Raw genomic sequence first — 19096 nt, 5'->3', positions numbered from 1 at the left:
GTCAGTAACAGACAGGATTCGAATACAGATCCCATGGCGTTAAATGGAATGTCCTTTTCTCTACACTGGACGACGCACGCATGGGCCCATCAGTCATCCAAGCAGACGTGTGTAGGGCACCATCAGGCAGAAGGGTGAGTGCAAAGTTGAGAAGCAGCAGAACTCTTTGTTGAAAATGCATTTATTTTTCTTCAGATGGTTGACTTCAAGCAATAAATAAAAATCACCAAGGAAACAAGCAGAGAACAAAGCGAAACCCAAACAATACACACCACACAGGCACAGCAGACACAAGACACAATCTTCCTCTGCAAGAGGAGGGAGGCTATTTACAAAAGGAAGGAGGGGAGTATTGCTTTGCTCCCTTCGCTCTCCAGAAAGGCATTTTCCTTCTTGGTCTCCGGGAGGAAGGCGAGTGTGGATGAGAGGATTCCCTGGGATAGTCTCACCTGGCCCCAGGTTCCCGATCATCAAGGCTGAGCCCCGTGAGCTTTCTCACAGTCAGCAGGGAGGAGCGGGGACAGGTTCTCTCCAAAGCTAAGAGGGTCTTCCTTTGTTCGGCTCTCAATCTCTAGTCCCCCAAACTGTCTTTCCAAGTAGGCAAAGAAAACATCCTTTCTGAAACTTGGAGCCACCCCCTTGCCTACCTCTCCCCCCCAGAGAATTAAGGCCTGGTTCCTCCCAGGGAAGGCATCCACTAATATCTCTGCCCCATAACTGCCAGGCCTTAGGAGAGAAGGGTTCCTAGCATTCGTGATCTCACCAGGAGACGTTCCAAATTCAAAGGCCACCAGAAAGCCCAGGGCAAATGCAGCTGGCAGGATTTCTCCCCAGGATAGAAGTCTCCCCCCCTCAGTGCCCAGGAGCCGGGGGGACCTCTTAGCTCTTGTGCCGGAGTAAATTTGCCCAGATTCTGCCTTCTGGTCACAGGCAGTTGTAGCCGGATGTCCGGGCGAGCCAAAGGACTCATCTGTAAGAACAGTGGTTTGCTAGAGGGCTTCTTTGCAGGAAGACTTAAACATGTTCCAAAGGAATGGAACAGCACGGCAGAGAGCTCCTTTTTCACTGGGCCGACCCTTAGTGGCTCCGAGGCTCCTGGTGAGCCAGTTTCCATATACTACACATATACTAATACAGATTTCTGCATCTATACCACAACTTAGCATCTCGAGTCGATAAGGATGCGGAGAGTCTGTGACATAGTGGAGGACTAGTCTCAGCCAGCCATTCCTGGGGTCAAGGCCCGACCCGCCTACCCAATGCCATAGACTGCAATGTGTTTTGCATGAGAGTTCTTTTACATGACACTAGAATGAGATTTGGGCAGGCGAGAGAGATTATCTCCGTTGCCCAGTCAGGTCACATCTGGACTGAAGGGCAGGGGCAAGAGGATAAGCAGGATCCGGAGGGCCCTCCCTGGAGGCCAGGTCAGAGGGGGCTAGGAGCTGGGCCAAGAGAAGGTTCAGGGGAAACATGACGGTTGTCTTCTCTGGGAGGGAAGAGATCGGTCTAGTTCTGCCTGACCCCAGAGAGCAGAACCCGGAGGAACTGGAGAAGGGAGCTGTGGAGAAGCCGACTTGTTTGCTCAATACTAATGGTAACAAGATCCATTCCAAAAAGGGTCACAAAGTAGAATGGCCAGAGCTCCCCATCAGTGAGTGTCCATTTTCTAGACTGGAATAATGCTCTCTGAGGGCCCTAATTTGTCCATTCTGTGGCCCTCTGAACCAAGCGTGAACAAAAAGTTCCATCTGGGAGAAGGTGGGTAAGAGACGACAACTTATGTGTAGGAGGGATTACCGAGTCAGGTTCTAGAGGGGCGGCTTCAGTCAATGCTCGCCCTCCAGATTTCACCGTCTCCCTCACCAGCTGTTGCAGGAAGCTCCCTTTTCTTCCTCCTCCCCTCTCCCCCAGCTACCTTGCACTGGCTTCTCTAGCTCAGCCCACCCACCCAAAGGAAGAGCCGGGACCCCGGCCTCAGAAAGTTACTGCCTTCAGCACATCAGAGTAAAGAATTAGCGGGCCGTCCAAGTGGTGCTGCACCCAAAGGTCGTACCACCCAGCACAGGACCAGGGGCAGGCTACCCCAGGACAAGGCCCTGAGGGGGTCTGTGGAGACCGCAGAATACACGGCGGGGCTTGGAGTCCCCAACAAACAAGAGAGGTCCGTGTCCCTCAGCCCATTCCCCGGAAGGGACAAGAAACAGATGCCCATCTTGAAACAAGAATCCAGCTCCCTCACACCGGATCCCACAGCATGGGAAAAAGACCTCCCCCTACCACAAGGAAACGTCTCCAGACCCCGAGAACAAAGGACGCACTTGCTCCTGCTGCTACAAGTCTCAGGTGAATACCCCCGGCCTCAGGTGACTTTCAGGGACTGCTATGGGGGAAGGGGCTGGCTTCACAAGGGACTGTCTTGGGTCCTGGGAGCCGGGTGTGCGCAGTGAGCGCTGCTGGGCACGCCTCCCTTTTAGCCAACCCAGGAGATAGTCATGGAGAAGATGGAGAGCTGATTCATCCTAGCCTAGGGCCATCAGATAGGGTTATGGCAGCTGCCCCCATGAAGCTTGAGTCTGCACCCGGTGCTTGAACATCTCAGGGACATAAAGTCACGTGTGCCCATAAGGGGAGAGCATCTTCACAGGATCAGGAGAGCAGAAGCTCCACCCACAGGATCCAAGCAGACCTCCATCCCAGGAGTGTTCTTTCCATTGCCACCAGCACCTGGGGAACGCTCTCGGGGAAAAAGGAGCCCAACCACCAAGTCCATCCTCGGAAAAAGAAGCTGCGTGAGGTTCTGAAAGCACCACTGGCCCCGATGCCCCCAGGGCCCGCCTCCACCAACGCCCAAGACCTGCTGGACCACACGCCCTCACCCTTGCGGACCCCTGGCTGGCTGCACTTTCACGCTCTGAGGAAAGAGGTTCTTTCTCAATATCTGGGCAATGTCATCCTGGCGTGCCCGTCTGTGACTTCTGGAATAAAAATGATTCTTTAAACACAGACGTGATGGCAGCCACTGAGGCCAGCAGGAGCGAGGGAAGGGACCATCAACCCGCCGCCCGTGGGCCCAGGCCTTGGGGCTGCACAAAAAAAGGCTCTTAAAGACATTTCCGCTGGAAAAAGGGGAAGCTGCCCTCCCCAGCCATCCAGCTGAGACGGGGGTCCAGTGGCGGCGACGCGCCATTATTGCTGTGTCGGAGTGGCCGGGCGCTTAGTCCCAGGCAGTGGTTTGTCCCAGCCGGCCTGGTTGGGGGGACCAGGCCAGGCAGGGACAGGAGGCCCGCGGTGACCCAGTGATTGGAGGAGAGAAGGAGCTGAGTGGCCCGTCGCCGGGCAGCAGGAGGAGGCAGCCCACACTGGCTCATGCCGGGCCGGCGGCAGAGGCAGGGTTTGAAGGGGAGCCTCTGATGGCCCTGCACTTCTTAAGTGCCCGGCCCCCAGCAGGACCCAATCAGACCCAGGGTGACTGCTGGGGGGCGGGGGGAGCTCTGGCGTGGAAGCAAGCTAGTGACGCCTCTGCCCACCCAGGAGGCCCGGGGCTGCAGCCTCAACACAGGGGAGCGAGAGCCCTCCCCGGAGCGTCCTAGCAGCTGGGGGACATGGTGATGGGACTGGGGAGGTAGGGGAGGCTGCTGGGGGCCGAGACGGGGAAGCTGAAGACAAACTGGGCCGCGGAGGGGGAGGCCTTGGCCGGCTCCCCCCGAGCCACCGTCACCGAGGGGCTGGCGGCCTCGGCGGCGCAGGACGTGGCTAGCACCTGGGACTCGAACTGCAGCAGCTGCCCCATGAAGCTGAAATTGGGGGAGATGATGCTTCGACGCTGCTTGACAAACTCGAAGGCCGCCTCCAACCGCACCTTCTTCTTCATCATCAGGTAGGCCAGGCAGATGGTGGCCGAACGCGAGATCCCAGCCTGGCAGTGCACCAGCACCCGCCCCTGGCGGGCTTGGACCGAGTCTGGGGGGAGGAGAGGAGAGGGAGGCGGAGGGGGGGAAGGGGAGTGAGGGAGTAAGGAGAGGAAAGGGGGGAGAGGGGAAGGAGGGAAAGGAGAGAGGGAAGGGGAAAGGGGGAAAGAGGGAGCAGGGAGAGGAAAAAGGAGAAAGGGGGAAAGGAAGAGCAGAGAGAGGGAAGGGGGAAGGGAGTGGAAAAGGAAAAAGGAGGAAGGGAGAGGAAGGAATGGGGAAGGAAAGGTAGAAAGCAATGAGGGGAGTATGGGGGAAGAAAAATAGAGGAGGAAAGAAGGAAGGGGGGAGAAAGAGGAAAAGGGGAAAGGAGAGAAGGGATGGAGAAGAAAAGAAGAGAGGAAAGAAGAGAGGGAAACAAAGGGAAGAAGAGGGAGAAAGAACAGGAAGAAGAGATGGAGGGGTGAAGAGAGATAAGGGGGTTTAAGCAAGCTCCAAGCCATCAGCTCCCTCATCAGTGAGGCAGCTGCACATTTGCATGCTACTTCCCCACCTCCCACCTGTCTCAGGGAGCTCGTTTTTGTCTTTCCCTGGATCCCTGGCGCTGGGTAACCCGAGCTTGCTGACTGACACTATGCCCACGTATTAATCAATCACCCATCCTCACTCCAAGGGCTGGCCCTATAGGCGATTCTTGAAACAAGCCTGGGAAGCTTCTACTGTTGTCTGGAAATTTTTCCTGGTTTAAAAACCAGTTTAACTCAAAATCGGCAAAGCTGACAAAAACGAGGGGCTGCAGGCCTTGGTTTGCTACCCTTTGGCCTGGAACAATAGAACTGAGAGCTGGCAAAGCCCCAGGGACCAGCCAGTCTGGGGCCTGCATTTTGAGAGGAGGAGATCAAGGCCCGAAGGCAGGATGGGTCAGACCTGGCCCTGGAAGCCAGGCCTCTCAATTCTGCCCCTAGAGTCCTTGCAGCCTCAGCCATCCCTGGGCAGCAAAGAGAAGGGAACGCGCTCACTGCCCCCTGCCACCAGTCACCCCCACGGTGGGGACAGAAGGAAGATGGCAGCATCTCTTGTCCTCGGAGAACAGGTAGGCTCTCACTGGGGGGAAGGGCTCTGTCCTGTGGGGCCCAGATGTCGTGCAGCCATGTCTCCTCTAATCAACCAACGTACCAATGAACTCGATGGCGTCCATGAACCAGGAACCAATGTCTGCTTTGTGATTATCTTCCACGGGGATGCACTTGTACTGGTAATGGGCCTCGAAGTGGTTCGGGCAGTCCAAGGACACATTCAGCAGCGCAGTGATCCCCAGGGCGTCCAGGGTGTCCCTCCGGGCTGCGTGCTGGGCACTGCCCAGGTAGAGGAAGGGAAGGATCTCCACGGGCCCGCCCTGCGCAAGGTAGGAGACAGATCTCAGAGGGCATGCAGAGGGAGAACACGGCAGGGGAGGAACAAAGGCCAACAGTCTGAGAGTGGGGAATGGGGGGCGAATCCCCATTTCTCAGCTGACCTTCTCCTATGGTGGGAGATTTGGAGCTGAGAAGAAATATTTAACAGGCTCAAGAGGAAGGGAACGATCTTGCTTGAATTGTTAAATCCGTCACCTTACCAATCAATCAATCAACAGCATTTACCCAGTGTCAGACACAATAAGTCACCTTCTCTGGCCCATCTCGGACCCATTCCCAGCCACGTTCTGGGAGCACCCTCCTCGCCCCCCATGCCTCTCTCCACTCTCCAGCTTTGGGAATGGCAATCCGATCCACATCACCCTTCCTAGAAAGGCCAAGCCCAACCCTTGCCCTGGCTAGATCCCTCAACGCTCAATGACAAATCCCAATTTCCCCTGTTAGAATGTGAGCTCCCCGAGGGCAGGAGGTGACTAGTTGGCTACAATTTGTAGCTTTACCACCACCCTCCCCATCCACAAAGCGCCAGCTGACTGAGTGACCGATAGATGCCCAAGCGCAGGAGCGTCCCCTCGGGCAGCTCCCTGAACGAGCCCGCTGCCCACCAGCCTTTGCCAGGCTCACTGCAGCTGGGGCACACACGCCAGCCTTGCCTCTCAGTGAGACTGCATCCAGGACACACCTCGCAGCCTTCTGTGGCCGCCCCGAGGACGCACCCTGTGCCCAACCCAGCCCTGCAAGTCAGGGGAACCTTTTCCCAAATCCTCCTCCAGGGGCCAAGGCGGTCAAAATGGGCCAGTCCAGGAAGCGCCCAGGAATGCGTCACAGCAGGGGCAGTGGGTGGATGCATGGGAAAGCATTTGTTAAGAGAATCATAGATTCACAAGTGAGGTACAGAGGCGCCACAACGCTCCCACAGCAGGAGACCCTCGCCACCCTGAGGAAATCCCAGGCCTTGAATGCATGTTATTTTGGGGGAGACGTCTGGGTTGACCCAGGAGATGGACGTCCTTAGCGGTTGCCCTCTTGCCAATTCCGAGCCCCACTGGCCTCCTGGGACAGCTGCCTTCACCCAGCTTTCCCTCCCATCCCGGGGCCCTTTCCCAGACGTACCTGGTCATGCAGCGGGGTGCCACAGGAGCTGGAGCCCAGGTCAGGAGGCTCCGGGATGGTGGCGGGCATGGAGGAAGAAACAGTGGCCAGGGACTTGGCTTGGGAACAGAATTCTGGGTACTCAGAGGAAAACTTCTCATAACCCCCTGCAAAGGAGAGTCAAGAGGTCAGTGGTGAGGGCTGGCAGCAGCATACTGCAGCCCCCTTGGATGAGAGCCCATGGCAGACCAACTGGGCCTCCCTCTGCCCCTACTGCCACCCTGCCCTTTCAGTCTGTTGGTTCATGTCATCCTCCAAACCATCTCCCACCATCCAACCTCCATCTTCTACAGCTCTCTCCAATCACTGTCCTGTCCTCCAGCTTCCCAAAGCCCCCCATTCAGCCCCCCTTCTTCTCCTGTCACAGTCACGTACATTTGACTCTAAACTCTTTAGAGGGCAAAGTCTGGCCTCTGCCCATCTTTGTCCACTGCCCCCCCACTGCCAGCACACACACACACACACACACACACACACACACACAGTCCTTTGTGTCAGGGCACTGAGTGGTGGACAGAGAGCCCCTCCCTAGGCCTCAGCTTCCGTTTCTGCAGAATGAGGCAACCCTTCGTTCCAGAGCTGTGCTCCTCTTCTGTCCTATCCCACCCTCCGTGCGTCCTGCACCCCTCCCTTAGGAAAACATACTATTGCTTGACATCTCTCAGCCTTCGCTCAGGAAAAGAATTTATGGAGTGCTCCCAGGTTCCCATAGTGATGTCCCCAAACACAAGTCTCTCCAAAGACGTCCATTTGTCTGAGGGGATCTGACTAAGAAGCATCCTCCCTGATATATGTGGGGAGGGGAATGTTAAAGAGGATGGACCAAAACAAGGTCCTTAAGCCTTGTTTATATCTGGGACCATTTGGCAATCTAGGGAAAGCCAAGAGACCCCTTTCTCAGGGGGGGTTTAAATGCATAAAAGTAAAATTCACAGGATTTCAAGCCAATTACACAAAACAGAGTGAAGATACAGAGATTAAAAGAAGACAGAGATTGATGCAGTGGGTAGAGCACCAACTTTGGAGCTAGAACCTAAGTTTATATTGAGCCTCAGATACTTGCTGTGTGACCCTGAGTGAGTCACTTTGCCCTGTGTGCCTCAGTTTCCCTTTTCTCCTGAAAGAACTAGACAGAGACTCTGTAGGCTTCTCCCCTTCCTCCTGGCTCCCTTGCTGCCAATGCACACCCTCCCAAGCCAACAATAAAAATAGGCCATCTCCCATCACCTGCCGGCATTTCCCTAGGTCTCTACAAACACTGAACGCACTGAAACGCATTCCAGCCGCACAGGAAGAAGGGATTGGTCCAGGACCCATGTTCCACAACAGTCACTAACTAAAAGCAGACCATGGGGAGCTGGAGGGATCTTAGTGGAAGGGATCCTGGAAAAAGACAGACTAAGATTCGGAGCTAAAAGAGAGCTCAGAGGATTAACCTCTCGTTCACAGAGAGAAAACTAAGGATCAAAAAGAGAAGGGTCTTGGCCAGTGTTACACAGGCCTCTCTGAACTTCAGGAAAACATCTGTGGAGAGGAGAGAAGGGAAGGGTGGGATGGAATCTCTTTGGGGACCGTTCAAGCTCTAAAGTAGGTATTGACAGCACCCTCTGGAGACGTCTCCTTGTTCTGAGCATATCCTGGCAATGATCATTCTGCTTCTCGAACCTGTCGGTTTAGAGGTGTGATAAACACTGCACTAAGAAACCTATGACTGAGGATATGTTCCTTCTCCCTCTGGGTCTGTTTCCCCACCATGGCCATCAAGGCAGTGGGCTGCGGTAGATAGATCCCTAGCCTTAAGTCAGGAAGACCTGGATGGAAGGTCTTTATCTGCACTCCACTGGACTTGGTGGGGGAGGTAGGAGACTGGGAATGACATGAGAAGCCTCCGCTTCCAGCTTTCTAGTTTTTCCCTACAAGACATTCCATCTACCACCTCCACACAACTGCCCAAGCTGTTTCATAAGCAGAATGCAATCTAGACATCTTGGTCTTCCTTCGAGGTTTATCTCCTTTACAAAGCCTTCCCTCTTTCCCCACTTGCCATGGCTTTCTCCTGCCTCCATTTTTCCAATACTCTAATGAAGCTTGTGAGAGGCAGTCCAGCTTAGTATTGGCAAGCTGACCTCGGAGTCAAGAAAACCTGGGTTCAAGTGAACCATCCTGGCAAAGTGGAACTCTGGGGAATCACTTCACCTCACAATGATTCGGGCAATTCTCTAAGCAGAGCAGGCGTCTGCATTGGGAGGGCTTTCCTTCCCAAGATATGGCTAAGTCCCTCTAAGTCCCACTGAGTCCAGCCCCTCTTTTACAGAGGAGAAAACTGAGGAAGAGAGAAGGTGACCTGCCCTGATACTATGCCCAAGGGGCTCGACTTGAACCTGAATCCTTCTCATTCCAGTGTCATATAAGATAACATGCCATACAGGGCTACATTCACTGAGGCATTCTTCTCCAGGTACATGCTACACCCCTTTAGTAAAAACACCCTTGAGGCTCTTTCTGTTTGTTTTCTAGATACACAATGGAACCATGGAGAGTAGCCTGGAGATGTGCACTCAGGACCCAAGTTCAAATCTTTACTGTCACTACTTTCTATTGTTTTTTTTTTTTTTCCTCAATACTATTTTATTTTTCCAATAACATATAAAGATAGTTTTCAACATTCATTTTTGTAAGATTTTGTGTTCCAAATTTTTTCTCCCTCACCCCCTTCCCTTCCCCAAGGCAGCAAGTAATCTGATACCGGTTATACATGTACAATATTTTAAATATATTAACATATAGTCATTTTGTGAAAGAAACATCAAACCAAAAGGGGGAAAAAACCGTAAGGAAAAAAAAAAAAGGCAAACAAATGAAAGGTGAAAATAGCATGCTTCAATCCACAATCAGCCTCCAGGGTTCTCACTCTGGATGCAAATGGCACTTGCCATCCCAAGTCTATTCACTGTGATAACTTTGGCAAATAACTCACTTCATCCCAGATCTCAGATTTTCCTCCTCTGTGAAACACAGGCATTGGACCAGATGACCTCTTAAGTTTCCTTTATATGAAAATGAGCCCCAGCTTTTCTTTCCAGCACTGTTCACATCCTTCCCTGATTAACTCAGGGTGGAGACGTAGGAATACTCACTGCTTCCCATTGCTACTTCTCTGCTTTCCCTTGACCACCATCATTTCTCCTGTGAGGTTCACACTATTCAATACATTCCTCAACCTAGATGCTTGTGGCTGTTATCTACCAACCCTTACAACATTCTTCTTCCTTGGGCAATGAGTTCAGAGGCTGCCTGTTTCTTCTCCACCCCCAAATGCTGCCTCCACACAAGAGGACTTCCCCATACATCCTGATTCTTCCTTTAACACCTTTACCTCCCTGTCCCCTCAATCATACCATACTCCCATGACCACCTCTATTTACATACAGGAATAGTTAACCCCACACTTGATTTCTGCTTCCATGATCATCAACTCCGAATTTCCTTTATGATGATATATGATGATGATAATTACTTATAATTCCATTTCTCCTTCTTCCTCACTCCGTCAATATACTTATTCTCTGCTCTCTCGCATCTCACTCAAATCCTTCCACAACTCTTCCAAAAGTTCCAAAACTTCCACACAAGTTTCTTCTGGGCCAAGAAAATTGCTCTTCCTTTCAGTTCCAATATTGACCATTGAGTGCATCAGTAACACTAATTTGTACTCTAATCTCTTCTTTGTTCTATAGCTATTCAGACCCTGCCAACCCTCAGGCCTGGGATATTCCCACCAATTTCCTCCTTTGCTTTTATTCATGTGTTACTGAACTAAGCTGGAAGGATCCCACAAACACGTTGACTGGATCAGGCCACAAATTTCTGTTACTTGATCTGAACTGGACCTTCTTTGCAGCAACCCATTCTTCTCCTAAATGATTCAGTACCCTCACTCACTTCATTAGTTATTCCAAACTTTCTCTTCTTTCCTCAACTTTCTTGTAATTCCTCTTCCCCGGTCCCTCAGCTGAGGACTTTGTCTAATACTTTATGGAGCTAAGTATGATCATTTGCTGTGACTCCTTTTCTCCCCTTCTCATCTTAGTTGCTTGAGTTTATTCCTCATTCTTTCTTTATTCTAGTCTCTAATAAAGAAGTAAGCTGTCTCCTTGCCAAGATATTCCATCTTCTTTCCCTTCCAATAGACTGCCTCTATGATCATACCTGTTCCTCTCTAATGTTGAATCTCTATATACTGATGCCTTTCCTATTGCCTACAAGTACCCCAAGCCTCCCTTAGCTTTAAAAAAAAATCCTTAACAGAGGGCAGCTAGTTGGTGTAGTAGATACAGCACCAGCCCTAAAGTCAGGAGACCCGACTTCAAATCTGGTCTCAATCACTTAACACTTCCTAGCTGTGTGACCCTGGGAGAGTCACTTAACCCCAATTACCTCAGCAAAAAAAAAAATAAAATTTCTTAATAGAAAGTGAGCAGAACCAGAACAGTGTATACACAGTAACGGCAATATTGTACAATGATCAATTGCAAACGACTTATCTATTCTCAGTAATACAATGATCCAAGACAATTAAAGACTTATGAAAAACATTATCTACCTCCAAAAAAAAAAGAACTAATGAATTCTAAATGCAGATCAAAGCAGGCTTTTTTAAAAAGTTTCTTGGTTTTTTTGTCTGTCTTTTCTTTCACATGATTAATATGGAAATATTTTGCATGATGGCACATGTATAATCTATATCAAATTGCTTGCTTTCTCAATAAAGGAGGGAAGGGAGAGAATTTAGAACTCATAATTTTTTTAATGATTGTTTTAAAATTCTTTTTGCATGTAATTGGGGGGAAATGTTTTAAAAATCCTTGAAGTCTTTTTGACTCTGCAAGCTACCTTCCTATATGTAGATCTCTTTTCTTTTTCAGTTAAACTCCTAGGGGAAAAGAAAATCTACATCTGGTACTTCCATTTCCTCTCTTCTCACTATCTTTTCAAACCCAAAGATTTTGAGACCTTTGCAAAGGTCTACATTCTAGCTTTTGACCTCCTCAACTGAAATTCCCTCTTCAAAATTACTAGTGATCTCTTAATTCCTAACTCCAATAGTCTTTTCTCAATTATTATCCTTTCTTAATCTCTCTGCAGGCTTTGATGTCATAAATCTTTCCTCCTTGATAAATTTTCTTCTCTAGGTTTCCAAGACATTGCTCTCTTGGTTCTCCTCCTACATGTGTATCTCTGTTCCTCAGTCTCTTTTAGTATATCACAAGTCTCTTCGTTTACTTGGTGACTTAAACTTTTATGGGGGTTCAATTATTATCAATGCAGATAATTCTACAATTTATATATTCAGCCCCGGGTCTCTCGCTAGAGCTCTACTCCTGCATCACCAATTGCCTCTTGGACATTTTCTTTTTTTTCTTAAACATTTTCAAATGGATTTCCAATAGGCATCTCAAACTCAAGACATCCCAAACAAAATTCATTATCTTCTCCTTGTCCCATAATTCACTGCCCCTTTTTTTCTGTCAATGGAGTAACCATTCTTTTAGATATCCACATTCACAAACATGGTGCCATCCTTGACTCCTCAACATTCTCATTCATTTCACACAGTCACAATCAGTTGTCAAATCTTGTTGTTTCTATCTCTACATCTTTTGCATATCATCGCTTTCCTGGCACACAGTCACTACTCCAATTCAGTCTTTCACCAACTTTCAATAGTCTCCCAACTGATTTCCTGTCTGGTGTCTCTCTCTTCTCCAGTCTTTTATACACCCATCAAAGTGATTTTCCTAAAGTACAGATCTGACAGAGTCATTATCTTTCTCAATAAACTCTTGTAACTACCTATTACCTCCAGAAAAAGTCCTCTCTTTGGCATTTAAACCTCTAGTATCTGGCCCTTTCTTACCTTTCTAGTCTTCTTACACCACTCCACTCATTCTATGATCCAGCCATATTAACCCACTCAAGGATTTTTGCAGAAAGGAGGCCCCATCTCTATTGTTTAAGCTGCCCCTTACCATATCTCCAATTCCTGGAATCCCTGGCTTCCTTCAAAATTTAGCTCTACCTTGTGCAGAAGACTTTTCCTGTCCTTCCCCCAATCTATTAGAACTTTCTTCTGTCCAACGTTCCTTTGTTTTGAATTTATATCTGTCATACGTATATATATATATATATATATATATATATATATATATATAATGTTGTTTCCCAGATAAAATGTAAGCTCATAAAGGGTAAAAACTATTTACTCTTTGCCCTTGTATCCCCAATGCCTAGAACACTGTAGACACTTATATCATTATTTACAGAGGATTTTACAATCCTTTCTGAGTCTTCACTTCCTCCTCCAAGAAAAGGAGACAATAATATCCATATTACCTCCCTCACTAGGTTCTACACAAACATAATACTATATGGAAAGCGCTTTGCAAATAAAAAAAAAAGGGGGGGCTATTCCTGGGGCTTAAGAAAATTCCATTCACCTCCATGGAGCAGGCTTGGTTTATTCTTCTTAAAGAACAGATGGATGGATAGATAGGTGGATGAATGGTCTATGATGAAGATAATAACTTGTATTGAGATAAGGGCACTTTTCATCATGAGTTCATTCAGCAATTTCTTAACAAGAGTTTTGTGAAATTGGGGATGCCAATTGGATTGCCCCTATTTGACAGCTGAGGAAATTAACCCTGTAGAAGGAAAGTGATCTGTCCACCCAATGTCCAATAAGGAGTGTCTGAGCCATGGTCCAATTCAGCTCTCCCACATGTAGCACTAGTCTAGAGCTCTCGCTTGTGTTTTCCAAGATTCCTCTCCCAGATGCTGGTGAATCAGTGAGTATCACTCCATTCTACTACCACTAAAGGCAACTGTTGGTCACAACCAGTATAACGTCAAGAGGCTAAGGAGAGTGAGCAGGTGAAGCTCCATTATCACCTCTTTGGATCACAGGCGAGGAGGACTTGCTTGGGATAATGGAGATCCTTGTAAGCTGATGGTGTCTGCTGATCAGATGTCTACTACTTCCACCTAATTTTTTAGAAGCTGACATCTCTAGAAGCTACTCTTCCCAGCCATATTCTATTCTGAGAAGCCTTGTCCAACTTGATGTTCTTGGAAAGAAATTTTGAGAAATTTATTCTAGCTCTAAAAATGTACTGCTCAGATGGGCTTCAGTATTATAAATAGGCACATAGGGCTTTTCTCAGCCCCAAATCCTGTAACTGTAAGCTGCAGTCCAGCAATTCTTAACCTAAGAACCCGGGGTAAGAGAAGTGGTCCTTAGATAAATTTCAGGAGGCTCATGAACTTAAATTGGTAGAAGAACAGAAGTGCATCTTAATTTCAATATGTTTAATTTGTGATGCTGTATATTCTATTTTAAGCATTTAAAAAACATATTTCCAAGAAAAGATCCACAGACTTCACTTTCATTCTCAAAGAAGCCCAGGATACAAAAAGATCTAACCCTGATCTACTCCATCCTCCCCAACAGTAATGGCTTACTGCCCACACCAAGTAGGATGATACCTATCCCATCCCAGACAGCAGGACAATGACATCAAATATGACATCAAACAAGCTATAGCCAAGTTTTAGAAGAACTGAAACCATATCATAGAAAGAGGGCAACCTGCCAGATTTATATAAAACCGGCATTCAGCAAATAGGCAGCATATTCTTTGTGCCAGTACTTATATGTTTGTTTTCATTCTGACTGTATCTTGAGCACAATTGCGACATTCTCATAAGAGTTCTGTCATATTATTTGATGTGCAAACAGGTGATGTATGTCCAAAAAGTAATGCTCATTAAAAGTATTTATGATAGGAAAAAGTGGTTAATAGCAAGAGGAAGAAATAGCAGAAGAATCATATAACTTGAATAAAAATGCACAGCAAAGGGATCAGCACCTTGGGCAGCTCCCCTTGGGGGATATTCCAGAAATAGCAAAAGGCTCTGAAACCCTTTGCTCTAGAGAATACAGAGTCAAAGTTAATTGGGGGGTGGGGGGGTGGGGGTGGTAATGGACTTGGGTGGGGGAAGGAAGGCTAGGTTCAAGACTCCAGCCTGGTCTTTTAAATTTCTATTCTAGCCACTGAAAAAGAGATTTTCTGGGTAATATGGAGACTACTTTGGATATTAAGTCTCTCTCCTCTGTCTACATCATTTCTCTGTCATCCTCCCATTTTACAAACTAAGGTGGTTCCAAAAGATCATATTCAAATGTTACTGAGATTTTCAATAGGGAAAAATCCTCAACAGATGATTAAAGAAATGGTTGGTGAATGTGTAGAATGGGAAGCAATAATTACAAAGAGATCATCCAGTTTTTAAATCCAGTCATGGCAGACCTTATTTCCTTTTTGGTAAGACTACTATATTGGTTAATGAGGGGGCTTTCTATAATTATAGCATACCCTCATTTTAGAATCATGTTTGGAAAAGGTTTCACTTCTTGTGGAGAAAAAAAAAGGAAGGTAATCCAGAAATCTTGGATACAGTCCTTGACATAGCAAGAGAGCAGCATCCTTTGTAGCCCAAAGTTAAATGGGCAGCCAGACGTGGCTCCTTGGGATAAAACCTTCAAAATCAGTGATGGGGAATAAAATCCAAGAGAAAACTTGGATGGATGGCTTAATACTTCCCAGAGCCTAGAGTTGCTCATCCCACCCATCTACCCTAAGAGGAGCTAAAGGGGGTGATGGAGGGGCAGAAACATAAAAATGTCTATTTTGCAGTCACAGGAGTTTGAGACCCTGCAATCCCAACCTCTCAGACTGCCAAGGGCTTAGAGACTAACCCTGATGTCCTTTTATTCTCCCTGCTCCCCTTCAGTGGCAGAGGATGCCAAAAAATCAGGAAACAAGAGGGAACCAGAAGGGAGGGTCACTTCTCTTTTCTGGGCCTCAATTTCCTCCTCTGTAAAAAAGATGGAATCAGACTTGGCCTCTGAGGTCCCTTTCCATTTCTAGAGAGAATCCATCCTAGGACTGCCACGTGGTACAATGCCTGGAGTCCTGGGCTTGGAGCCAGGAAGTCTTATCTTCTTGAATTCAAATTATTAGTTATATGACACTGGGCAAGAAGTCACTTAACCCTATTTGCCTCAGTTTCCTCATCTGTAAAATGAGCTGAGGAAAGAAATGGCAAACCACTCCAATATCTTTGCCAAGAAAATCCTAAATGGGGTCATAGAGAGTCAGACTACAAGGCCTCTGAGGTCCCTCTCTAGCTAGCTATAGATCCAGGAGCCTATAAAGTTCTCATCAATAGCTCCAAAGGAAAGAGCCCCTACTAGTGGAGCTCTATGGAACTGCTGGTCTCTAAACTGGTAGCAAATTCAAATAGAAATAAATGGGGGGCTATATTGTATATTCATTCATTCATTCATTAATTTATTTATTTTGTTAAATATTTCCCAATTACATTTTAAAATATAGTTTGGGCCTGTCTTACAGGCCTGCTGGTGAGACTGGAACCTGCGCTCTAAAGCCATCAACGAATCACACATGACTTGGAGCAGCTGTCCCCAGACAACACTCAGAAGAATACGACATAGTGTTCTGCCCCTCCCTCCCCCTCTCCCTCCTCTCTCCCTGCCCTCTCCCTCCCCCTCTCCCTCTCCCTCCTCTCTCCCTCCCCCTCTCCCTCCTCTCTCCCTCCCCCTCTCCCTCCTCTCTCCCTCCTCTCTCCTCCCCCTCTCCCTCCCCCCCTCTCCCTCCTCTCCTCCCTCCCCCTCTCCCTCCCCTCTCTCTCCTCTCTCCCTCCCCTCTCCCTCCTCTCTTCCCTCCTCTCTCCCTCCCCCTCTCTCTCCTCTCTCCCTCCTCTCTCCCTCCCCCTCTCCCTCCCCTCTCCCTCCCCTCTCCCTCCTCTCCCTCCCCCTTCTCTCTCCTCTCTCTCTCCTCTCTCCTCCTCTCTCTCTCCTCTCTCCCTCCCCCTCTCCCTCCCCCTCTCCCTCCCCTCTCCCTCCTCTCTCCCTCCTCTCTCCCTCCCCCCTTCTCTCTCCTCTCTCTCTCCTCTCTCCCTCCTCTCTCCCTCCTCTCTCTCTCCTCTCTCCCTCCCCCTCTCCCTCCCCTCTCCCTCCTCCTCTCCCGTGAGCTCTACAGTCTCACCAGCAGGAGAGAATACAAACTGCTGGGAATTTTCAACCATGTTATACTGAAAAAAGTAATAGTCCACTCCAACTGGACCAAAGCACTAAAACAACAGGAAAAAAAAAAATCAAACAATGGCATTGTCTTCTTCGACCTTTGCTATAGTAACCTGGTGAAGGTCGGGCAGGGATTGCTGTTTTTCACAGAGGTGAAAAACCGTTTTCACTGCTTTTTTAACCAGCAGGTGACCATCGGAATATGAGGGAGCTGGAAAAGAAGAACAAGACTCCCCTGATTCTGCCACTTCCTGAGTGGCAGCTACAGCTAATCTTTGGGGTCCCTCCTGGTTCTCTAAGAAGTCCGACATGTTCGATATTCCATTAGGTCCGACACTACCCACAGTGCCTCTTCCAGGGCCACTCCAGTCCCAACCTCCATTCTAAGGCCCCTCCCACCTCTGGCATTTTGTTCTAAGACCTGTCCGGTTCTCAGATCCCTTCAGCTGATATCCTGTACTGTCAGCTCCTGCCCACCTGACATTCCCTGCCCCCTCCCCACCACCTTCTGTGATTCGGTCAAGGTTGTGCAGCCTTCTTTCTTTTGCTTAGTGTCAAATGGGGGAATAAGGGAGAATCCCGGCTGCAGGAGGGGAAACCACCTCAAAAGAGATGTTGGTTCAGCCGTAGGTCACCGGCCTTTTCCAGCAGCTGATGGGGCAAATGGCCCGGAAGCGCGTGTGGTAACAAGAGCCCCTGTGGCTGCGGGCCCACTTGGCTGGGCTAGGAGACTAAGAAATGGCCTCCCCTCCCCCCATCCGCCAGGGGAAACCCTGCGAGGTGCCAGACTTCGGAATTCGGGGGTGTAAGGAAGCTAGGCTGGGTTAGAAAGAGGAAGCAGTGAGGAAGACCCCCCCCCCCTCACCTGCCCTCATAAGGCACGCCCCCAAGGAACAGCTGGCTTCAAGATATGGCAGGATAGGTGAAAGTTTCCTGGAAAGTGGGGAAGGGGACATCCTTCATTTGACAGATGGGGAAACTGAGGCCCAGCGAAAGGATTTGTCCGTATTCCTCACAGAATGGGAGCAGCAGTTGGGAGGGGCTGGAGATCACTCAAACGCTGTCCCCGCACCATTTTACAGATGGAGAAACCGAGGCCCGCGAAGGGCCTTGCCCATAGCTTCGGGAGTGTCGGGACAGAGCTCCAAGGCCCCGGAGCTTTTTCACACCCCACACACCCGTGTAAGAAGAGCGCGCTTCCTGGACTCCCGGGCCCTCGCGTGGCCGCCAGACTCGTGGGTCAGGGAGGGCCCGGAGTCGGAAGGACGCAGCCCCCAAGCTGTGCCGGGCTGTGTGGGGTCTGGCCCTGCTGGGCCTTCTGGTCCAACGGGAAACGTGGTCAAACAAAGGGGGCCCGGGAGCACAGTCCCGCCCCGACGGGGCACCAGCTGGCAGCCACCTGAGCCCGGCAGGACACCAAGCAAGGGCCCCACCTCGATTCCCCCCGGCCAGCTCCCCTCCCCCTCCGCCCCCTGGCACTGCCCGCCCCACATGTCTAAACAGCCTGAGCCTGCCTGGCCCGGAGAGACCCAGCTCTCCCTCTCGGCGGGACATGCAAACACACGCGGCGCGAAAGGGGCTCTCTGGCAGGGACGGAGCGCAGGACGCCCACCCCGTCCCGGTCCGGCTCCCGCGCTCACCTCGGAGCAGGTAGAGCGGGGCGGGCGCGCGCGGCACGGCCCCCCCGCAGCGCGCGCACCACCCAGGCCAGAGCGCCGTCGGGAGCGCGCAGGGCCTCGGCGGCGCGCCGGCTCCGCTGGTCGTACAGCACCACCGCCCCGTAGAGGCCGGCGCGCAGGCGGCGGATCCGGGCCTCGGCGTCGGGCCCGTCGGCGGCCGGCAGCAGCTGCTCCAGGCGGCCCGGGCCGTCGGGCGCGCGCCTGCGCGCGATCGTGTGGCAGCGCACGGGGAGCGCGCCGCGGATGCAGCCCGTGCTGTGGGACAGGAAGGGCCGGCAGTCCAGCAGCAGGCACGTGCCCCCGCCCGGCCCGACGCCCGCACCGCCCGTGCGCTCGCGCTCGTCCCGGCTCAGGAGCCGCCGCAACGCGCTCCCCTCCAGCTCCCGGAGCTCTCCGGCCGTCACCATGGTCTCCGCGGACCGGTCTCCTGCAGGGCTGCACGCGGGGCCGCCGCGAGACTGCTGTCTCCCCTCGGCGGCGGCGGGTCCCCCGGAGACTCCGGCCGCGTCCGCGAACCGCGCCCGTCGCCCCCGCGGCTCCCGGATTTATCCTCTGGCTCCCGGCGGCCTGGGGGAAGGAGGGCGGTGGGGGCCGGCCCCGCCCCCTCCAGGCCCCGCCCTCCCCCTCCGTGAATGGAGCGACGCCGGCTTGGGGGCGGGGGGGTGGGGGCTGACGTCACACCATTGTGTGGCTCGAGACCATTCATAAATCGGAGCTGGAGGCCGAGCTGGGACCCGGCTCCACCAAGCGGGCTGGCTGGTCTGGGAAGGGGGC

General features: G+C 50.7%; 1 protein-coding gene across 1 annotated transcript; it reads right to left on the bottom strand.

The window, feature by feature from the left end:
- Positions 1–165: 165 nt before the first annotated feature.
- Positions 166–18889, bottom strand: DUSP4 (dual specificity phosphatase 4). The gene is made up of 5 exons (XM_074275771.1): positions 18284–18889; positions 17822–18042; positions 6437–6582; positions 5085–5304; positions 166–3963 (listed from the first exon to the last, which is right to left on the bottom strand). The coding sequence occupies exons 1-5, from the start codon at positions 18727–18729 to the stop codon at positions 3590–3592; spliced, it is 1407 nt and encodes a 468-aa protein (XP_074131872.1). The 5' UTR covers positions 18730–18889; the 3' UTR covers positions 166–3589.
- Between the last annotated feature and the right edge of the window lie 207 nt (positions 18890–19096).

The sequence above is a fragment of the Sminthopsis crassicaudata genome, chromosome 6, assembly GCF_048593235.1.
Source record: "Sminthopsis crassicaudata isolate SCR6 chromosome 6, ASM4859323v1, whole genome shotgun sequence".
NCBI classification, from domain to species: Eukaryota; Metazoa; Chordata; class Mammalia; order Dasyuromorphia; family Dasyuridae; genus Sminthopsis; species Sminthopsis crassicaudata.
The sequence above is the reverse complement of the archived record's forward strand: the minus strand, read 5'-3'. Positions and strand labels throughout refer to the sequence as shown.

Bases quoted from the DNA above. Each gene is read 5' to 3' on its own strand.
- DUSP4 (XM_074275771.1), bottom strand. From the start codon at position 18,729: ATGGTGACGGCCGGAGAGCTCCGGGAGCTGGAGGGGAGCGCGTTGCGG. The intron at 6,583-17,821 runs GTGTGTGGGGTG...TCTCCTTTGCAG, and splicing joins AGCGCGCTCTTCTTACACGG to GGGGTTATGAGAAGTTTTCC. The intron at 3,964-5,084 runs GTACGTTGGTTG...TCCTCCCCCCAG, and splicing joins GGACGCCATCGAGTTCATTG to ACTCGGTCCAAGCCCGCCAG.